The 21,751-nt window shown below is 54.5% G+C and overlaps 1 protein-coding gene across 2 annotated transcripts in view; it reads right to left on the bottom strand.

Annotated features, from left to right (window-relative positions):
• Positions 1-3,584: 3,584 nt before the first annotated feature.
• The window catches only part of HOXC4 (homeobox C4), a 37,879-nt gene continuing 19,712 nt past the window's right edge, over positions 3,585-21,751 (bottom strand). For both annotated transcript variants that reach the window (XM_055336896.1, XM_055336897.1), the window contains 3 exons: positions 6,365-6,481; positions 5,278-6,217; positions 3,585-4,775 (listed from right to left, as the gene is read on the bottom strand). In XM_055336896.1, the coding sequence (XP_055192871.1) occupies positions 4,420-4,775; positions 5,278-5,716 (795 nt within the window). In that variant the 5' untranslated portion in view covers positions 5,717-6,217; positions 6,365-6,481 and the 3' untranslated portion in view covers positions 3,585-4,419. The remainder of the gene's footprint in view (positions 4,776-5,277; positions 6,218-6,364; positions 6,482-21,751) is intronic.

Here is a 21,751-nt window from a genome sequence, read left to right as displayed (position 1 = left end):
GGCTGCGCATGTTGTGGGGCACAGGGAAAGCGGGCCCCACAAGTTGGGGGGAGAGGGGTGATCAGTTCTATCGGAAAGACTGGTCACAGGCAGAGACTTTATTCCTACCAAATCCCCCAAATATTTATTTTGGGCTGCTGCCCATCCAGATAAATCAAGCTAACAGATTAGGAAGTTCATAAAATTGTATTCTTAGATAATGATATCCAGAGAGGTAATAAATACTCCCTCTGCTCTGGTGGCCGCTGGACTTGGGGGATCCTCCGTCTCTTTTCCCAAGCCTGGGACGGGCCTCTTAGCATTAGCTCTCCGAAGGTGGAGCACCAGATAACAGCTGTGGAAAACTAGGAGAAGCAGCTTTGTGAGGGCAATCCCATGCTCCCCCAGGACCAGGCAGAAGGCAGAGGTGGGCTGGCCCGCACCCTGCTCCTCCCGGTCACGGCGTCAGTCTGAAGGGCCCCCTCCAGAGTCTGCTCGGACTAACCTTGGACAAGCAAATGGTGCCTAGGAGACGGTACCCTGGTCCCAAGCTCTGAAGAACCCCCTGCTTTATCTTCCACTCCCCCAAACACACACATACACATCCATCTCACAGCAGCAAGGCAGCTTTGAGCTGCAATCCCCTAAGTCCATGCACGAAGACACACACACACACACACACACACACACACACAAAAGCTGATGCACAGATTGCAGAGAAAACTTTGTAGGAAACTTCACACAAGCAGCAGCAAGGCGCCCTCAGAGAACTCGAGTTCCCCAGTCCTTCCCCGCCGAGGCTCACTTTCCCTCCACACCTTCTCCTTCCTGAGCCCAGCGCCTTCACTCCCCAGGTGCAGGACTCCGCACCGAAACTCCATCTTCCCGAGTGGACTTCCCGCCTTCCGTCCCCAAGCCCCGGAGTTCAGCTACACACTGAATGGCAAGCAGAGGCAAGAGTTGAAACTGCTGTGCTCCTCGCCCTGGGCAGATCCAGTGCTAACTACTTACATGGCAGGGGGACTTGAGACCTGTGGGCATCTCCTGGTGCTGGGAGAGAAGGACCCTGGACGGCTGGCGTTGCCGCGTGCACCCCGTCTTCTTTTAACTTAGCCATTGCAGAGAGGTCCAACCGCCAGCAGGCACTCAGCGCCCGGCCTCTCCCATTACTCTGGGCAAGAAATCCCCAGCCCTGCAAAAGCAGTGGCATCCTCTGTGGAGGCCAGGGGCTGAGCAAGGGCTGGCTTGGGAGGGTCGGAGGTGGGGGTGGGGGAGAGGTCAGAGGCGCTGCCGAATATAAAGGCGATGGGAGAGAAAATGCTGTGTCCTCCCCGTGAACCTGGCTGCGTCCTCCCCGCCCCCCCACCAGCCTTTCCCCTCTGCTCAACCCAACTTCCATAAAAGCTCGGCCCTCGGCTTCCCAGGGAGGCTGTGGCAGCATGGCGTGGAGCGGGAGCGGCGGGGACCCAGGCTGCTGGAGCTGGGGTCCCCCACTCACCACCCCGCCCTCTCAGGCACCCTGATCCCATCCTGGGTGGTCAGGCCCAAGGAAAGGAGAGCTCAGGCCAAAGAGAGATTGGAACCCACTGGAGGGAAGGCCAGAGGCCAGAATCTTCAATGTAAGGGGGTTTAGTTTTGTTTCATTTGTCAAGAATTGTGGATTTCTGATGTTTCCCCTTGTCAGACCAGGAGGGACAGAGAGCAACTCTGTGCGTACGCGTGAGAGGAGGAGGGAGAAACTGAAGCCCCGAAGAAGGCAGAGGAAAGAACTGTCCCGGTGATCCTGCTGCTTCCCTGAGCTAGAGCGTCCCTTCGGCAAGTTCAGGGAGAAGCTTAGGAAAGAAAAGAGAATTTTTCTCCTCCTCCTCGCTTGCATCTCTTCCGCCCTTGGGAAGAGATGGAGATAAATTCCTCTGAAACCAAAGGAGCGAAGTTAGAAAAGACTAGGGATCTCAAGTTCCTTTTCTTTCTCTTCCTCTCTTTTCCCATTTAAACTTCCTTACAGGGTTGAAAAGACCCCCAAGTCCACCCCTCAGGCTTCCCTTCCCTTTTCCCAAGCACAATTAGACCCCCTTGTCCTGCCCCAAAGTCAATTGCCTCAAGATGATAGGAGCTACAGTCAGATTTGGCCTCTAATTCACTTGATTACATAAAATAACTCCAGATAATTGTGGATCCCGCTTCCTCACTCTGTAGGCAGCGTGTGTGGCTGTCTCCAGGGCACCATTGAGGGAGGAGAAAGTAGACCTCCAGGGCCAAGTGATTCCCCCCCAAAAAACACACACACACATATGCACACACAAGCGCACCCACACGCACTCCACTCCAAGGACCAGCCAGCAAGTGGTTCGAGAGGAAATAAATCCAAACACACTGAACAACAGATTTTCACGACTGGTCCCATTGTTACCTTCCACCCCAGAATTTGGGGAGAGAGGCGAGGACTATCCCCGGCTCCTCCACAACTCTCACATCTCTTCTCCCTCTCTCTTCTACTTCTGTGGCCCTCAATTCTGCAATTTGAATGAATTGTCCAAGAAGCTCAACCAAGTTCCCACCCTGACCTCCTCCCAACAAACAAGCAAAAATTTGAGCAGGCCTGGCTTAGGGCCTGGTCTTCAGGATCAGGATTATCTGGGAGCCTTTGGCTTAAATTAATGATTCAGGTAATCCAGGCCAGTTGCTGTTGTTTATCTGTTTGTTTGTTTCTCTCCCCTTGTTTTTAATCCCCAAGGAAACAATTGGAAAAAAATTTTTTGGTGTTTTGGGGGGTTTTTGTTGTTTTTTTTTTTTTTTTTTTTTTTTAAACAGCCGGAGAGCCTTGTTCCAGCTTTACCCAAGCCTTGTCAGAACCTGGGAGGTTATAGGAAGAGGGGTGGTCCCTGCCTCTCCCTGTGTCTTTTCTCAACACCTGGCAGGTCCCCGATAAAAGTTAGGGGAAAAAAAAAATCAAAGTTGCTCATTATCTCCAGGCAGCAGGCTTTGAGGCCTACCCATGCAAGGGGGCCTCCCAGGCCTCTGGCCTCCACTTCACCCTTCTTTCCAAGTCTAAACAAACAGAGAAGCCACCCTGACAGGTCACTTTGCTGCTCCAGAATCACCAGCTCAAAATCTTCCTCCTTTTAAGAAGCACATGCATGTCGAAGGGGCATCTTCCTTAATCCCTCCTCCCAAAAGAGTCCTAAAAGGTGAAAACTCCTCTCTCCCACTCCCTAAACTTGCCTTCTTGTCTGCAAATCAGGCAGGCCTACTCAGCTGAGAGAAAAGAGAAGAGGGGAGAGAGAAATCAGCAAAAAGAAGACACTGTGCCTAAGTCCAGAGGAGTGGGACCCTCCCAGCCCCACCGTAAGTCCCCCCACGGGAGTCTGGCCTCTCTGCAGACTCTGGGAAGGGACCCGAGAAACCAGCACTAATCTTCCACAACCCCTCTTTTGAGGATCCCCTGCCCCAACCCCCTTGCTGGTTCGCCTAAGGACACTGGAAAAGGAGCTGAGAGTCAAGATTTGTGTGTTTGCTTAGAGTAAACTTAGGCAACTATGGAGAAGGTGGGATGTTAGCAGGCCAGAAGGAGGAGGGGGATAAAAAGAAACCATCAGACATTGACGTAAAACTAATTCACATCCACTGGTTTATTATTGATCACGGGGCATTTCACATCGACACTAAAATTCTTTATTGCAAGTTTTACAATAATCAAGTAAATTCAGTCCAAAAACACAATAACCACGATGGTGGGGTGGGGGTTCTACCTATAGACCGCCTCTCTGAACTGAAAGTTCATTTTTATTTTCTTTTGGCTCCTTAAACTGAACAGCTCCGAGAGGCTCTTCAGATGCATTTAGCTTTGTCTGCTGTCGTCCCCCCTCTCCTCCCAGCCCCCCCCAACAATAATACAAAAGAACTTCATAGCTTTGTTCTCCTTAAAATGACTTCCCCCTCACTAACCTCCCCTGGTGCATTTTCAATGCAAAAGGCCTAAGGAAAGGGGGGGGGGAGGAGGAGGAGGAGAAGGATGAGAATTGGCTTAAAAATCTCTCTTTCCTTTTTTCTTTTCCTCATTTCCCCTGAAATTCACCCAAACCAGACCATCGCACCTTGCAATATATAATTTTTGCAGCTTTTTCCTTAAAAAATAAATAACCCCCCAAAATGGCCTTAAAAAAAACAAAACAAAACAGAAAAACAGAAAAACCAAACCCCAGCAGGTACCATGCTAAGACAACATCACATGCTTAAAAGGGTCCTTAACAGTGGAAAGGGAGAGAAGGGCAGAGGGCTTGTTTATCTGTTTCGTCAGTTTGGAATCGACAAGGGACGAGGCGGGCGGAAGAGAGGAAAAGAACCAAAAAATATATATATATTAAATTCTATAAATAAGAGTCAATCTGTGTGTGAGGGGAGGACGGGGGCGCGGGGAGGGGGCAGGGTGTGAGTTATGTTTTATAACCTGGTAATGTCCTCTGCCCGCTGCTGCTCCGGCGGCGTGGCGCCCTGGGAGTGGTCTTCAGAAGTGCCCGGGGTGGCTGCCGAGAGGGTGCTGGGCGCAGCGCCGGCCGGGGGCGCTGACCTGACTTTGGTGTTGGGGAGTCGGTGGTCCTTCTTCCATTTCATGCGCCGGTTTTGAAACCAGATTTTGATCTGCCTCTCAGAGAGGCACAGCGAGTGGGCGATCTCGATCCTTCTCCTTCGGGTCAGGTAGCGATTGTAATGAAACTCTTTCTCTAATTCCAGGACTTGCTGCCGGGTGTAGGCTGTCCTCGAGCGCTTGGGTTCCCCTCCGTTATAATTGGGGTTCACTGGGGGGGGGAGGAGGAGGAGGGGGGGGAAAAGCAAATAGTGGGGTTCAGAGGCAGCAGGCTCCCGCCCCCCCACCCTCACCCCATCCTCAGCTCTGTGGAACGGGCGGAGGGGGTGGTGGAAATAAAGTCATCAAGCTAAATGGGTTATAAAGAAGTTGAAGGGAGCTGGAGACTTTGCAGTGTAATAAGAGGGGAATCCTCATTGTAACGACACTGAATTATTTATGCGCCCTTAGAAAGCGAGCATAGTTTTCACACATACATAACAGATCGTAGCACATGGCTCGGACTGCCCAGAGTAGCTAAGCCATAAAATTTATGGGGGATGTAATTACCCATTCTCGCTCGTAAATCCAGTTCAATTGTGCTAACCCAGAGTCGCTCCTGGAGAGAGAGGGGGAAGGAGAGAAAGGAGGACGGGGCCGGAGGGGGCCGGGGAGGGTGGGGAGCGCTGGGGAAGAGGGGAGGGAGGGGGAGAGCAAAAAGCAAAGTTGCCTACCCGTGCTAACGTGGATTTTTTTCATCCATGGGTAGACTATGGGTTGCTTGCTGGCGGCGCTGGAGGGATGGTCAGGGGCTGGCTGGCTGCAGGCTGGCGGGGCTGGGGACGGGGAGGCGGAGGCGCCCGAGAGAGGCGCCGGCTCGCAGAGCGGCTGGGATTTCTCGGGGTGGTGGTGGCCCGCCTGGGCCGGCCCGTGGCCTCGCGAACTGCCCGGCCCCTGGAGACTGGTGCAGCTATACTGGCGCTCGGGGTAGCTAGGGCGCGGAGGCGGTGGTGGGTACAGCTCCTGGTGGTGATGCTGGAATCCCGATTCCCTGGTCCGGCCGTAATATTCCGGACTGTGTTCAGGGATGTAGCTATTTTGCGAATATTCTTCGCATGGAGGAAATTTCGGATCGATGTAGTTAGAGTCCATCAAATACGAGCTCATGATCATTAATTTCTGGAGTGGAAAATAATTTTTCTCGCTTTGTCGTTTTTCTGCTCCATAAAGCCCTCCTACTAGCTAGCGACCCTGTAAAGTTACTTTCACCATGTGACTCCGCCGGCCAATCACACGGAGCAACCCAGTCCCCGGATAAGGAACCGAATCGCTTTATTCAAAATGTATCCAATTTTTTTTGTGTGTGGTGGTGGTGGTGGTGGTGCTGGGGGTGGTGGGGGTGCTGGTGTGGGGTGAGCCGGCGGGGGCGGCGGTGCCCCCAGCGCGCACCCCGCCAACTGACAACCCTCCCCTGCAAAAGGAGATGGGAAGCGCCCGGCGCCCTTGCAAAGCCTGGGCACCGGGAGGCTGTCGGGAGGCTGCGGCTCAGCGCCCTCGCAGGGGCTCCCCGTGGGCCTCCGGCGGGCCCCCTGGGCCTGGCTCCCGAGCTTTTCCAGAGGTCTCCATTCATGGCGATCCCGTCTCAGTCTGTGTAGGTCACCGGGCAGCGCCCCTCTTTTGCAGGAAGAGGAAGTTGAATGAGGAGGACTGGAGTGGAGGTTGGATGGGGAGGGGCCCAGGCCGAGCCCAGAGGCTGGAGAGCCTGGGGTGCCCCCCATCCAAGGATACCAGAGTCCAGCCCCCTTCCCCAAACACACTCACCCAACCCTCTGGCCTGGGGGCCGGCGAGGCAGGGTCCCAGCTGGACCGGGCAGGTAGAGGCAGTGGGATGCAAATGATTCTGACGTCATTTCTGGAGGTCTGGGGCTTGAGCCCCCGCTGAAGAGAGACAGGAAGTGGTTGGCAAGAGCGGAGTTCGGCCGGCCGCGGGCCCTCCTCCCCTGGTACCCGCGGACCCCCCTGCGCCAGCCCCGAGGACGCTCTCCCAGGCTCGCTGCTCGTCCACGGCGGCCCGCCTGGCCTGCTGCCTCCTGACAACCACCTCCGGGCCTGGCTCCCGAGGCCCCGGGGCAAGGCGGCCCGTGCCAGGGGTCGGTGCCCGGTGCTCGGTGACCGTGCCCGGCCAAGGCCCTGGGAGCTCTTCTTTCTTCATCCCCACGGAGGGCCCGACCTACTCGGAGGGAGGCCTGTGTGGGCAGAGCCTGCTTCCGGCCAGGCCGGGGACCGTAGCCATGTAACACATGTGTTTACATGTAAACACACATCCCCGAGGGCCAGCTCCAGGCTGCTTTCCAAAAGCTGAGGGGTGAGCTCACCAAGCTGGGGAGGCTGGGCAGGCCTGGGGGGTCTCCAGGCCATCCCTCCCTCTCCCCTCCCTGGGCCGCCCACCCACACGAATACCCTGATGGTGGGGTGGCGGGGCCAGGGAGGAGGCCAAAAAGGGGCCTGAGCCTTTTTCTGAGCCCCCCCGCCCCGCCCCTCGGCGGCCGGGGGTGGCCACGCCGTGCCACGGATCCCAATTAGCTGATCCCATAACTCAGAGTTGGGGGGCGGCGGAGGGGAGAGCCCAGGGAGGAAGCTGGGTCCCCTTGTTGTACTTGATAACAATTATAGTTTAAAATCATAGCTTGCCGGGGCTTGGCTATATTTTACTTGATAACAATAAAAGTGACACATAAAGTTAACTGTTTATGTTTTATTTATTAGACTAAATCTGCCAGCGGTGGTAGGAGCGCTTGCCTCGTCGCTCCAGCTTTTATAGGGCTGTAAAACGTCATAAATCAGTCTCGCGGAATCGCCCGCACTCTTTGTGTCGCGGCGGCGCAGGGCTGGCGGCCGCTGGCTGCCTGCACCCTCCTTTCCACGAAAAGTCGTAATGTGATTTTTTCCCCTCTGATTTTATTATTATGATCGCCGCCGTGATTAGTCAATCTACCTTTAATTCGCCGCCCTACGCTGCCTCCTCCCAGCCCAGCCTGGTTGACACTTGAATAAGTACCTTTTAAAACGGCATAACAACTATTTGAGGGTTTAATTAGAACATCTGCAATTAAGGGAATGAGGAGGGGAAAGGGAAAAAAATAATAAAGCCCTCATGAGAGGGAGACTGAAGGCGGGAGATTCCCCACCTGTCTTTCACCACCTTAGGGATGCAGGAGAGGGGGTCCCCACGTCCAAATTAGGGCTCACCCCGAGGGCAGGGAGGGGAGCCGCCTGGGCCCGCTGGCCGCTCTCTAGTCTCCAGTGCGGGGCGGGGGGGGGGGGGGGGGTTCTCTCCTCACCCCAGGCTCCCGCTCCCCAGACCCGAGCCCCAGGAGGACGGTGCCCTGCCCCCTACCACCGGGCGGGTGAGGGAACTGGAAGTCCCTGGAGGACCACCATCTCCCAGAGGAGAGCCCCAGCCCATTCCTGCCTGGGACCGCCTGCCTGTGAGCACCGGCCAGTTTGGCTGCAAGAGGACCGTGAAACTGGGAGGGGGAGAAGGCTGCCGCTCCATTGCTAGTGGTTTGGAGCCTGGGAGGGTTTTATCTGCTGTGATTATTGGGGGCAGGGGTGGGTTAATTACAAGTTGCTGGAAGAGGGCAAAGGGAAACCGAAGCTGAAGGCCGCCTACCTAAGGGGCGCAGCCCCAGGCCGTCCCCCAGGGAGAGCCAAGGCTCCAGGGAGCCCAGGTAGGGTGGGGGCAGGGTGGCTGAGGCCGGAGGAGCCTTCCAGCCCCACCCCCAGCCTCCCTTTCAGGCCAACACCTGGATCGGGCTGTCCCACCCATTCCGGGCCCAGAATATTCTCTTCCCCGCCTTGGCAAGGTGAGGTCTTGGCCTGGCTCCTCCGCTCCCAGCCCTCACTCTCACCTTGTACCTGCCCTGCCCCCTGCCACAACCCTCTTTTCTTCCATCTCCTCGCCTTCTTGGGCTTGTCACGGAGTTCTTCCCAAGGTGTCGCCCATCCCACGCCCCTGCTCCCCGGGATTCTGAGCTCCTGCAGGTGGGTCAAGGAGCGGGAGCAGGAAACCCACTTTGGGCCAGTATGTGTAAGTAGCTACAGAGTTCAGCTGCCTCCGGCTGAATGTCAAGGCTGCCTTTGGTTATCACAGCTAAGGAACACGCACGCATGCATGCTACCCATACTTATTAACACATTAAATGCCTCCTTATGAGGCCATCAATAGGTGGGGTTCCCATTCCAGGTTTGCACAGCTCATTCAACGTGCGCCTCCAGAAAGTGAAATCTGGGAGATTCCCCCCATGTACCCACATTCATCTACATCATTTGCAAAAAAAAAGAAAGAAACCACAACAACTCTCTTTGGGTGCCTATACCTTCATAGCAAGGAAGTCGCCTATCACAAGGGGCAAATAGCAAGCCAGCCAGTCTCTACCACACACACACATGCAAACATTTCACCTGGATATTATTACAAGCACAGAGATAAAATCCCTCTGGAGAGCTCCTGCACTTAGCATTGGCTTAATGTTGGGGGGGGGGCACTAAAGCAGCTCTTCCCGTGAGGAGTCCCTGTATCTGGTCCTGTCTCCTTTTGTGCTTTGCCCTCCTGCTCCTGCCTTGCCAGCCCAAGGATCTCCAGCCCCGCTCTGCCCTCCACCTCTCTCTGCCCCAATTTTATTTTTCATTTTTTCTGACCACCCTTTGCCAGCCTCCAAACGCTCTCTGAATGCCACCCTCCCCATCTCCTTTCTAAATCTCGATCTGGTTTCTCTTTCGGAAACATGTTTCAGTACAAAGCGCTTCCCTTCTGACACCGCTGAAGAAAAATATGTGTCCATTGTGTGCGAGGCCTTATTGTGCCCGGATTACCATACTGACCGTTGGATAACCCATATTCCTCCCCTCCCCAGTAACAAGCTGCCGGCTGAGGGACCTCGGCGGCTCCACACATTCTGTGCTGCATTAAAACCTCACCTCTTAGACTCCCTGGATTTTCCTAGGGAGAAAAATAAATGGGAGAACCAACTCAGGATTTGGAGGGCAAAGAGAAGGAAAATGAGGGTCACTCCTTTTTCCCACTCTCAGAAGTGCAGGATTTTGTGTGTGTGTGTGTGTGTCTATGTGGTTTTTGTTATCGTTGTCTTAGAGATTAAAAATCGCAACACATCTCTTTCCTCTTCCTCAAATAAATTGACTTTTAGATGGTATGCCGCCAAGTAATTCATTTCATTTTTATTTTTTTCTCTGAGCAACTTGAAAATCCCAAACTAAAAGCAGGACTCTCATCTCATTTTTTGCCGTGTGTGCATGTATATATGTGTGTTTTTGTCCCTTTCTAACGCCAGCAGGCAGAAGTAATGTATGCAAAAGAATATGCAAATGCTTAATTGATTTTTTCTTAAATCTCTTGTCAGTAAAAGTAATGAATTGGTCTAAAATGATTTTAATAACCCGGACGTGTCACCAGAAAATACTAAACCTTTTTTTTTTCTCCTGGAATCGCTTATAGTCTCAAAAAAAAAAAGCAATCATGGAATGTTAATTTGCCCCCCTTTAAAATATTAAAGATGAATTTCTCTTGTTTGTTCGGAGACCATAGGCAAGGTCCTCTCGTGGATTTCCCCCTCCTTGCCTCGCCTTCCTTGGAATTCAATTTTCCTCAAATCTCGTTTAAAGTGGCTTTTTAAAAAGTGGCCGCATTTTAATATTGGTTAGACAGAGTGACCTGCATTTCACCTCGGGTGTTTGACTTGTTCCAATAGGTCACTGCCATGGGGTTATTGATGGGGAAACTCCATTGAAATTTGTCTCTTCGCAAATGGCCTTTAGATCTTCCAGCGAGTTCAATAACTAGTTATAATGTGGAAGGGGAAAAATGAAGGCCCTGGGCTAACGAATTTGATGTTTCATTTTTATGCTGGAGAAATTGTTAGTTAGAGGTTGGGTTCCCCACCCCCTTCCTGGTTCATCCTGGCCTCACTGACCCCCACTCTCATCCAAGGCTGCTGGATTATGTCCCCTTTAAAACTTGAGCTGGGGTGTCCCTTTCTGCCTTTGATGCAAGCTTTAATTCTTCTGATTATTAATATCGTTGTTGCTGCTGCTGAAAATCCTGACTTGAAGCTGTAGGAAGCTTGCCCTGCTGGAGATTTGTAACCTAAACTTTCCTGTTTGGGGTGGGGGAAGGATTTTCACTTTTTTAAAGGAGGTGAAATGCAGTTTTGAAAGTTCTAGGAATTAGGCTGGCTTTAGGGTAGCTACGGAAGGCTCCCTGGCCTGGTGCTCCCAGGTTTAAGGAAATGATAGGAGGCAGGGAACCCTTTGGGGGCTTGATGAGGGCATCTCAAAATGGTCCAGTCTGTTCTTGGCCTCTGAGCTACCAGAGATCAGTGGGACCAGGCACCCAGGACCAAGGAAAGCAGAGACTGGGAAAGGCTAAGGATGGAGGGATAATTCCACGGAGCAGGCAAGAGAATCCTGGGTGTCTCATCGAGGGTCAGAGACATCATTCCTGGAGCCTTGGATCGGTAGCTGCTTGCTTCCTGAGAAGGGCGCGCCAGGAAAGCCCACCGCCCCCCAAGACGGTGCATTTCAGTGAACTGCAGAGAACAGAGGGAAAAAATGGGGGCGGCGGGGGGTGGGGGGGCAGGTGGTGGAGATTTTATAAGATTCCCTGATTTTCCGGAGCCCTCAAGTAGTAAGAGAGGAGTGGGCAGGAGAAGGGAGGGAAGGTCTTTATTTTATTCTTCCCAACCACGACCAAGTTGGGGCCCCCTTGACTTCTCCAGAAAACCCTCTTGGAGAAAGGACTGCGGAGAGCTCGTCTCCCCGGGCTGACCCAGCTGTAGGACATCATCACCATTTTCAACCTCTGTAACAACCGGGGCATCATCCCCCCCCCCCCCCACGAAAAGGCTCCCAGCGAGCCTCCTTTCCTTCTTCCAGGAACAGTTCCTTCTCCTTCCCCACTTCCCCACCCCAAGGGGCCCGGCTTGCTCAGCCCCAAGTTTCTCCTTTAATAAAACCCACCTGCCTCCTGAGCCCCTTCCCAGCCTTGGCCCGCAGATGGGGGTCATTCTAAAGGCTTGCCTGACTCCCAGGTTGGGGCATTGAGGGGCATCGAGGCCCAGGCCACCAGGTAAGAGCCTGAAACCCGGGGTGCCCCCTCCCTCCATCCCTCTCGCCCAGAGGCAGCCTCTCGGTGCCCCCTGGGCTGTCGCAGAAACTGCCCTGGACGCATCCCTGGCAGCGCGGGGTCAGGGAAGCAGCCGATCAGCGGCTCCCCGACTCGGTGAGGCCGGAGGGCCGCGAGGGGGGCTTGGGGCGACCCCGCCGCGGTCCGCCCTGAGCCTGCCCGCAGCCGCGCGGGGTCTGGCCGCCGCCTGCGCCCCCGGCCCAGCCTCGGGCCTCGCCCTCCCCCGGCTTAGTTACGTGATTGATTTTCGCTTCGGCCGCGTCGGGACGCCTCTGCCTCCGCCTGCTCAACCTTTCGGCTCCGTCGGTGCGTGCGCGCGGGTCCTCCCGGCGGGCGTCCTGCGGGGCGGCCCTGGGCCGGGTCTGCACCCCGGGGCGGTGCTCCCCGCTCGCTCCGCGCTCCTCCGCTGCACGCCCGGCCCGGGAGCTCCCGCCTCCCGCCGCGGGCCTGGGCCTCCTCTGCTCCCGCCCGCCCGGGGCGCGCCCCAGGTCACGCCGGGCACCGGCTGCGGCTGCGGGGCGCTCGGGCCGCGACCCCCGCGGGGCCGGCCGCAGCCTTGGGGGCCCGCCTGCCTCCCCGCCCGGCCCGAGGCCTGCGCGCTGGGCACCTGCGCCCCCGGGATGCGCGGGGCGGCCCCTCGGCCAGGGCCCGGAGGTGAGGCCAGGGACGCGCAGGGGGAAGGGGCTGCGACCTGGGGCCAGGCGTGGGGAGAGCGAGGGGACCGCGCGGCCTAGGACGGGGAGCCCTGCGCCCTGCGCCCTGCGCCCGCTGCCCCGGCTCCCTCCCCCAGGCCGCCGGCCTTCCCGCGGCCTGGCCCGTCGTCGGTGCCCAACTACTAAACACTCCTCTGATTACTCCCCACGCCCTGCTCATCCTCTGCCCCCTTCCAAGGAGGCGAGCAAGGAGTTACTATTAGTATTTTCAGATATTTCTCCCCCCTGGGGAGAGGAGAGACTTGGGACCGGCTTTCTCCCTGGGGAAGAGAAGTTCCCTGAAACTTGAGTTGGTCGCCACCTGTCCCCCCTAGGCCCTCCGACCCCGGCAGCCCCGCCCCCCCCCCCACGCAGCAATGTTGCCGGGTAAATAAGAGCCCGCCCGCCCGGCTATTAGGATTCTGGAGACGTTGGCATCTGTAGCAATCATTAGTCAAAGCCGCGGAAGCCAAAGGAGCCGAGGAGTTGGACAGAAAAAATCTTGGAAATGATATACAGGAGCCGCGGAGGCATCAATCCAGGCCGATAAGAGCGCGGCTGCAGGAGCGCGGCGGCCGCTTAATTGGGCCCCGGCCCCGGGAACAATCGGGGAGGGGGCACGTCGGGTCGGGCAGTGACCCTGGCACCGCCTGGGCACCCTACAAAAATAGCCGGGGACTTCAACACCCTTTCCCCCCAAATCCAAAGGCCCAGTTGGGGTTGGGAAGGACTCCTCATGCCTCTCTCCACCTGAGAGCCAAGAGGAGCCCCACGGAAGGGTTCCTCCCCTTCTTCTCTCCCCTTCCCCTTTGTGGCTGTCTTGAGGGGTGCTGCAGGATGGGGAGCCTGGCTGGGACTTCGGGTCACAGAGACAGCCTGGAGAGAGCTGCTGTGGTCCCTGGATGGGGCAGATGACTCAGTTGGACTAGATTTGGACAGAATCGCTCCCTTCAATAAGCAAAACATCCAAAAGATAGTTGTTCTCCATCCCCACTTGCCTGATGTCTCTATTGATCACAGAGATAGACAGAGATGCATTAAGGTTAAATCCTTCCAGAGGGAGATCTATGCCCCTACACACAGATATGCGTGTTATGGAACCATCTCTAAACATATGCTGAAAAGTTTAAGTTTGCTGCAAAACTGCAAAGACAAAAAAAAAAACTGCAAAGACCATAAAGATCTCCAAATATGTAGCTTCGATATGTAGTTATTTTATGGGTTGAGGTCCTTGCATAAATCTAGATAAAATTTTCAAAATAGAGATTGAGCAGCACACACATAGTTCTTTCCATTCGAGAAAACAACCCCAAATATTCATCTAGGTGTTTAGAGAGAGCTGTACCAATACCTCCCCGCGTATACATCCAACCGCTACAGAACGATAGGTAATGCGCACACAGGAATTCGACAGAGGGCTGGTCTGTTCACTGTGGATCTATAAATCTAAAGATCTATACACCTGCATTTAAATGTGGAGTAGAGAGTGATATAAAACATGCATCCTGTTAGATAGACATAGATGGGTCCATAAATACATTTTCACATGTGTAGCTATTGGGCTGCTCAGCTCTCTATAACGATATGTGTATTTGCATTGAGTCCCAGGAATGAGGGAGATTCTCTAGTGCCGTTTGGGATGTCCCAGCCCAGACTTCTCTGGGAAACAAATGAGGGTAAACTAGAGCCTGCGCAAGTGCTAAGAGGCCCAAGAACTCATGTAATCTATGGCCTCATTTCCAGCATGTGGGGGCATTTCTCCTGCGATGGACACGAGCCCTGATCCCTGGGCCTGAAAGCATCCCTGACGCGAGGTAGAGAGCTCTTTACTTCCTGTTCCCTTCAGCTCCCTGGCCCAAGGCTGGGGGTGGAGGGACCCGTGGGAGGTTGAGGTGTTTTTAGGGGAAGGCTCATTAACATTACAAAATGGAGCCATTCAGGTAAAATGCGATTTTGTTTGGAGACAGCTCAGTTACTGCGTTACTGGGAGCCGGGAGCGTGAGAAGGCTGAGGCTTTCACACACACACACACACACACACACACACACACACACACACACACCTGGAACTTAACTACGTAAAACCCAGTCACAGACTATGGAAAGTTTCTTCCATTCATTCGGTGCTAGATGGGTTCTTCTCTATGCCTCACTCCCAATGCCTCTTCTCAAGAGCTCTCTATACACCTGAAGTCCCATCTTTCCAAGACAGGGTTTGGGGCTCAGGAAAGGGGTCACTGGGGAATAGCAGACCCAGAAGTCATGGTGGGGTCTCCAGGAATCATAGTATTAACCACCAGGCTCAGAAGCTGATTGCCTCTATGTTAGTTCCTTTTTAATTGAGGGGTGGGGGATGGGGTAGGGACCAAGCTCTCTGTAGGCAAAAAGAAAAATGAAAGGTTGCATGTTTTTTAAATCTGGAACTTTGAGAAGGAAAAAAAAAATCACCAATGAGCCTTTTTCTTATTGGAGGCATAGGATTTAGAAAGCCTTGGACTTCCTTTTATATTTCTCCTTTGGTTTACTGGGGAAAGGGAGGTAAGGAGGGCCCCCAGGTGGGCTTGGGGAAGTGCAATCCAATCTAGCTGGCCAGCTTGGGGGAGAGTGATTTACAAAGCAAAACCTCAGATGCTACTTCCTGAGAAGTCACCAGATCAAAACAGCCTCCTCTAGGCTTTTATGACCCTGTCTCTACTCCCAACAGGAAGAGCACCCTCAATAAAACCTCAGCCCACGCCCCTATCCTCCACCCAGAGGAGGGGAGAGACACAATCTAAAATGAGGGACCTGACCCTTACTCACTTCATTCACACCACACACACACACACACACACACACACACACACACACACACTGGATTTTCCAGAAAGTTGACTTTTTAAAAAAGTATTTACTAGATGAAAATTTCCCAGCACTGAGCAAAGAACCAGCCCTGAGTTTGAGTTTGAGCCTAGAATAGCAAGTAAAAAAAAGGATTTGATCAGACAAGGGTCTGGTCTCATGGTCCCACATTGCTTCCCCTCTACACACAACCCAACAGGCCAACAGGACACTAAAGGTCATCAGAGCCCGGCTGCCACCATCTGTGGGGGCTACTCCAGGGTCTAGGTTTTCCAGGGAGGCAGAAGAGGGGAAACTTAACAGTTATCCAGGGCTTCAGGGGGTGGGGTGGGCTGGGGAGGACAAATGGTCTCCAGGCTGAACCATGAGAAGAATGAGGCAGGACAACGAATGGGAAGTTGGTTGAAGTCAGCTGGTTTACTGTACTCTGCCTGGGGTAGAGGCACCCTACTGTACTGGGGCACGTGTACAGTACTTCCCTGCGTTCCAGTGGGGTGCTCAGGGCCAGGGACTGGGAGATGTAAGGATCTTTCAAGGACAGAACCCAGCCTGCCCTACCTCTCTGAGAGCTGGGACACCCGCAGCAAAGAAGGAACACCAGGTAACAGAGCCCACACATTCCACCCAGCCCGTGTGCAGCTGCAGGTCATGGTAGAACTTTCTCTGTATAGGTGCCAAGTGTAGAGAAGAAGCTGCCTTCCTGCATACGTCTTCTATTCAACTTCTCATTGTAGATCTTAAGGCCTGGAGATCATTGTAGATCTTAAGGTCCCCAGGGGCTGAACAAGGTCCTGGATTACCTTGCCCAACTTTCCCAAGTCCCAAACTGCATCCCATCCCACTCCCATATCTCTCTCTCTCACACACACACATACACACACAGAGTGAATCCTCCTAGGTATCTCTATTTTCCTTTTGCCCCTTAGGAATGGCAGAGGAAGAGGAATCCCAGAGTTCTGTAGGGCTCAAGGGCAAAGAGATCTCTATCACCCCAGTTCCTCAGTTCAGACACCTTGAGCTTCTGGGGCCCTATCAAAGCAACTAGGGGATATATACAGATACACTATTCTGGGTTATCAAGGACCCAATAAAAGGGAACGTGATTTTCTTGGCCCTCCAGCAGTCTAGTTCCTTCCTTAAATTGAATCTCTAACCCAGAAAGCCTTAGCTTGGGGGTCTTAAATCCAGATTGTCTCTCTTCTCCACCTCAAAGAGCTCCAGGGTCTCCAGTCCCACCAGCAGGAGGCTCAGAGTAATTCATGCACCCCCAGCCAAAGAAAACAGATTTGAAACCTAGGACAAGGGATCCCTGGGTGGCGCAGCAGTTTAGCGCCTGCCTTTGGCCCAGGGCCCGATCCTGGAGACCCGGGATCGAATCCCACGTCGGGCTCCCGGTGCATGGAGCCTGCTTCTCCCTCTGCCTGTGTCTCTGCGCCTCTCTCTCTCTCATTCTGTGTGACTATTATAAATAAATAAAAAAATTAAAAAAAAAAAAGAAACCTAGGACAAGGACGTTTCAGCTCAAAAACTGAGCCCAAAGCAATTGTGCACAGAAAGGGAGAGTCAAAGAGACAGATAAAGTTCACAGGGGTATTAGGAGGAAGTGAGGCAATACAATCTCTTCCCAGTGCCTGTTTGGATAGAAGCAAGCTCCCATTTTCTTTTTCCACCTTTCATGAGACCTGGAAGCTCCAGTGTGAGAGACCCACACTGGAGGAGAAAGTTGGTCTCAAAGACCGCACACCACCTACCAGGGAAAAATAAGCGTGCGTGCTTTAATTCTAACTCACATAACTAAAAAAAATAATAATAATAATTCTAACTCATGAAAGAGGTCAGTGATGCGGTGTGGTGGAAGTTGACTTGGGAAGTGGGGGGCTCCCTGTCTCTGAGGAGAGCTGCCCTTCCTCTGACTTCTCATCCTCCGTCTTCCCATCTGTTCTATGGCATTGTCCCCAAATCAGGCCCACCCGGAAGACCAACAAGCAGAGGAGTGCTGACAAAGCCCAGCTTCAACTGGGTTATTCCTTCCACCCCTGTAACCTTGATGCCCCCAAAGAGAGTTTGGAGGTCTGGGTGGCACAGGCCATCAGAGCTCCTAACCCTCAAATCAGCTCAAAAAGGGCAGATCAAGAGAAGGGGAGGGAAGGGGAACGTAACCATAAAATTAACCATGGAACAAAGTCCTGGAGACTGGAGGATACCGGAAGGAGAAATGTCTGGGTCTGGACCCACGAGTGGATTGGCTCAGGGACCAGCCCAAGTGTTCAGGAAACACAAACACTCTGTCCTACATGCACAGTTTCTGTGTCATCAGAGGCCCTGGTTCAGAAATAGTTTCTCACGCACTGCTTGTTCTGACTTGACCCACGTAAACACAAACCCAGAAATCCATACCTTTGGTGGCTGTGCCCTTGGATAGCTATTGGCCAGAACACAGGATCATCACGTAGTTGTTTATTATTATTATTATTATTATTATTATTATTAAAAGAATGCAAAGGAAAAGGATTTAAATTCATCAACTGCTTATAACATATCTAGGGAGGATCCTGATTTTCTGTGCTCACTTCTTTTTTTCCAAATCCCTTTTTCAACTGGCTCAAAGTTATTCAACAAACTAAAGGTACCAAACACAACTTTAAAAAAGTCTCCGCTTCTGCTCCCTTTCTCCAACCACATCAGAGGTCCTTTGATAAGTGGCTCCTGGGCACTTCCAGAAAGATAAATCAAAAAAAGGTCTTTTTTAATCGCTCCCAGCTGACCCCCAGGAGGCTCAGAAAAGAATGCAAACTGGTACAAGGTAAGTGTTTAGGCAATAATCACGGTCAGAATTTGAATTCAGGGCTGGAGTTCATATCCACACCTACTGTACACCCTAATCTAGAGTCCACACCTATAAAGCCCGGTGAATTGGGTAGGATCTGACCTGCAAATATGGGAATGATCCAGAGGACACCCCCACAACGTCAAATCCCTGTGCAAATGAGACCGACCTCGAAGCACGTTGTTAGAACTGGTGGATGCAAGCCAAAGACGCCCCAGAAGCAGTTCAGGGACAAAGGGAGGGGCCAGGATATTCTCAGCATCGCTCTTCCCCTAGGTATCTGAGATAGGGCGGACCCAGGAGCTCAAGGCGGTGGTAAGGGAGGGAAGGAGGAAGAGCAGTTGAGGGGAAGGGCGACACAGAGACCCGAGGACTTTTTGGCTGATTGGATGGTGTGGGCCATGTGACCCTGCTTAGAGCATTTCTGATTGGTTATTTGACCTCTTCTAGGGTTAAAGACCTAGGAACAAAATTAAAAGCTTCCCGGGTTGACTGGGGCACCTTGGCACTTGATTGATCGCCCATCTCCCGCTCCAGGAAGACCCCAAAATCGAGTGCAGGGAGTGGGGTGGAGAACCAAGAGTCTCAGACCCAATTTATATTTGTCTCTCTTCCATTTGTAGATTTGTCCTACAAAACGTTAAAAAAAAAAAGGAAGAAGAAGAAAAACTGGTCCACACAAATTATTTGTGAGGAAGGATGATCTATTATCATTGGGGTAGGAAGAAGGGGTGATATTTATTTATTTTTTTTAAGGGGTGATATTTAAAGGGAACTTTTGAGCCTGAGAAATAGAATAGGAGATGAGGAAGTCCTAGAACCCCTAAGAGACACACGCCCGGCTCCCCCAGAGGAAGGGGCTGGGGCTGAGATTTGGCCAAGAGGCCAGGAAGGCCGCCTTTGCCTGGGTGTGGGGCGCCGGCTGGGAAGTCCTTGAAGACCAGTACACTCGCTCCCTGAAGCCCTGGGGAGGCTGGGGGGCGGGGAGGAAAACCCCCTCTAACCCCCCTCCCCAGGCTTGAATGCAAACCCCTCCCGCACAGACGGGTGGGGAGCTCGGAGTGAGGGCGAGAGAGCAGAACCTGCGAGGTCACTTTTTGACTGGGCTACTGGGGAGATCGTCTGGGATCCTCCCGCTTCCCAGGGACATAAAGGTGTGGAGGGGACCCCGGAGGCCCAGAGCGCCGGCCTCGGGAGTCCTCACGCAGGGGTGCAGAGCTGGGGAAGGCCGCCGCTCTGCCAGTCCTGGGTCCCGGCTCCCCTTCCCCTCCCCAGTCAGCCTGGGCTCCCCGCCTCTTCCTCGGTGCCTGGGGGCGCGGCACTGTGTCCTCTCCCTCCCAGTCCAGTCCCCGTCGTCCCCCAGACTCCCTCTGGGAGGTGCAGGCCAGCTCCCAGCCCTGCCCCCGCTGTCCACCCCCTTCCCCGGGCCTGGAGCGGGTCCCCACCGGCATCCCTCCCACGGGGTCCCCCAGGTCCCCCAGGTCAGCCCTTCAGGGAGCCGGGTTTCTACTGTGGCGCTGTCCCAGCGCAGCTCCGGGTGACCGTGGGGAGGGGTAGGCACTGGCAGGCGTGGAGGACACGTGCCTCCGGCTCCCGACGCCTCCACCGCTTCTTCCCAGAAACCTTTAGGGAAGCCCAGCTGGGGCGGCCGCAGAACCCGGCGCCCAGACGGGCCCCACAGGCCCCTCTCTCCCCAGGGCTGGGGGCTAGCCTGGCCTGCCTCCACTCTCCCACCGTTTACACTACTCACCTCGGGGATGGCTAGGCCTCCCGGGCCTACTTTTATCTCAGGCAAGGGCTAGGCAAAGACCCTAGCAAAGACCCAACAACTAGGGGGAGGTGGCTTGAAAGCACACTGGCCCCCGGGCCGACTCTGACCCCAGACTACAGATGCTGGGACAGATGCCCCTCCCCGCCCCCCGCCAGGCCTGCTGGGGAGGAAAGGGGAACCGCTTGGAGACTCTCTGGGCTCCGCCAGCCACCTTTAAGAGGCTTCTGCCGTCGCAGGTCGCAGCCTGTGGGCTCAGAAGTCCCAAAGCCTGCCTTCCTGGCCTCCCTCTCCAGCTGCCTCACCTGCCTGGACGCTGAGCCGCTGGCCCAAGGGCTGACCCGGGCCCTCCAGCCCAGGGAGGGCCCCAGACGCACTTTGCGCGTGCGCCCAGAGTTTACACGCTCCTGCAGACACCAACACCCAGGTGTCTGCCGCAGTCTTTCTTCCCAACTGAGGAGGGAGAGGGGGCCCGGGAGACCTGGCCAAGCTCTAAAGGACCCAGGCCTCTCCCCACCGCAGTTGCCTTGCAGCTGGAGGGAATAAAGGGCAGGGAGGGGAGGGCCGGCCACAGGAGACAGCTCCGGGCCGACCTCCCAGCGGCTCCTACTCCTCTCCCACCCTAGCCTGGGAATGCCGGGGCGGCCTCCTTCCCCTCCCCTTAATGAGTGGGAACTGCCTTCTATCACGGGGAGGGGGGATTAGGTAAACGGGAGAAAGGGTCAGAGAGAGAGAAAATTAACTTACAGCGTTCGCCTGGGATTCATTTGCGAAGATGTAACCTCTCACCATCATCCCCAGCGCCGTAATCCCCTCTAACTGCCGGGCCCTCTGTCCTAGCATTAAACCTCACCAGCAGCTGCGTGGCTGGACAGTTAAGATTATATATGATGTAAATATATTGTGGGTTTGTCAGCTCTCCCTACACCATAAAACTTGGTTTAATGACATCACGTGGTCCCCCAAGAGCCACTCACGGGCTTGCCTTCGGGCCATTCACATAAATAACCTCCAAAAGTTTCAAACTCCTAAATTCACATAGAAGCCCTGCGTGTTTCTCTAATGCTCAGTTACACTAAAAAGCCCTTGTGCTGCTCCTTGCCCCACCCCCAGACCCCCCTTGCAGGGTGGGGAGGGGGGAGAGGGTGGATCCTTATTTATTTATTTACTTACTTATTTCCATAAGGACCTGTCGCCTTCGAGGTCGTGTTGATATTTTTTCCTCCTATTTTTTTCCTCCTCTCTCCTCTAATTGCTCAGAGTGGGTCGTGTCCCCCTCTTCCCACTCCCCCGGGAAGGTAAGTCACGCTTCTTCCCCTTTTTTTTTTCTGGCTGCCAGAGGGGGTGGGCTTCAGGGCAAAGTGGGGAGGCAGGCTCCCTGGTCTCTGCTGGGGACCCAGAAGCCCCTCCACTAACTTTCCCAGAGCAATGCCAAATCCTGGCGCTTGGGGATTGTTCCAGGAGGCTGGCTGGTGGGAGATCCACCCCAGGCTTCGAAGCAGAAGCCTCCGCGCAGGGAGCAAGCCAGGGTCTGGGCCGCACCTAGTCCCCACGTAGGGGAGGGTGTCCGAGGCCTCTGGCTGGGCGGTGGCAGCTGACGCTGCAGCAGAGCCTGGGGCCTGGGGCAGGCCTGCAGGCTGACAGGAGGGGCGGGGGCAGGCTGGCGTGGCGGCGTCCGCCCAAGTCTGGCCAACTTGAGTCAACCGTCCAGCTCCTCAGGGACAGAGGCCTTAGCGCCGCAGGAAGGAGGCCTTCAGTGCGCGGCGGGCCGCTGGGCCCGCGACGGCTCCGGCTCCGGCTCCGAGCAACCTTGCCCGGCCCCGGCAAAGCCCCGTGCGTCCCCTGGGGAGGAAGCTGGGGCCTCGGCAGCCAGGGATGCT

The sequence above is a fragment of the Nyctereutes procyonoides genome, unplaced genomic scaffold (assembly GCF_905146905.1).
Source record: "Nyctereutes procyonoides isolate TBG_1078 unplaced genomic scaffold, NYPRO_anot_genome, whole genome shotgun sequence".
NCBI classification, from domain to species: domain Eukaryota; kingdom Metazoa; phylum Chordata; class Mammalia; order Carnivora; family Canidae; genus Nyctereutes; species Nyctereutes procyonoides.
Note: the sequence above shows the minus strand (reverse complement) of the source record. Positions and strands in the feature narration are given on the sequence as shown.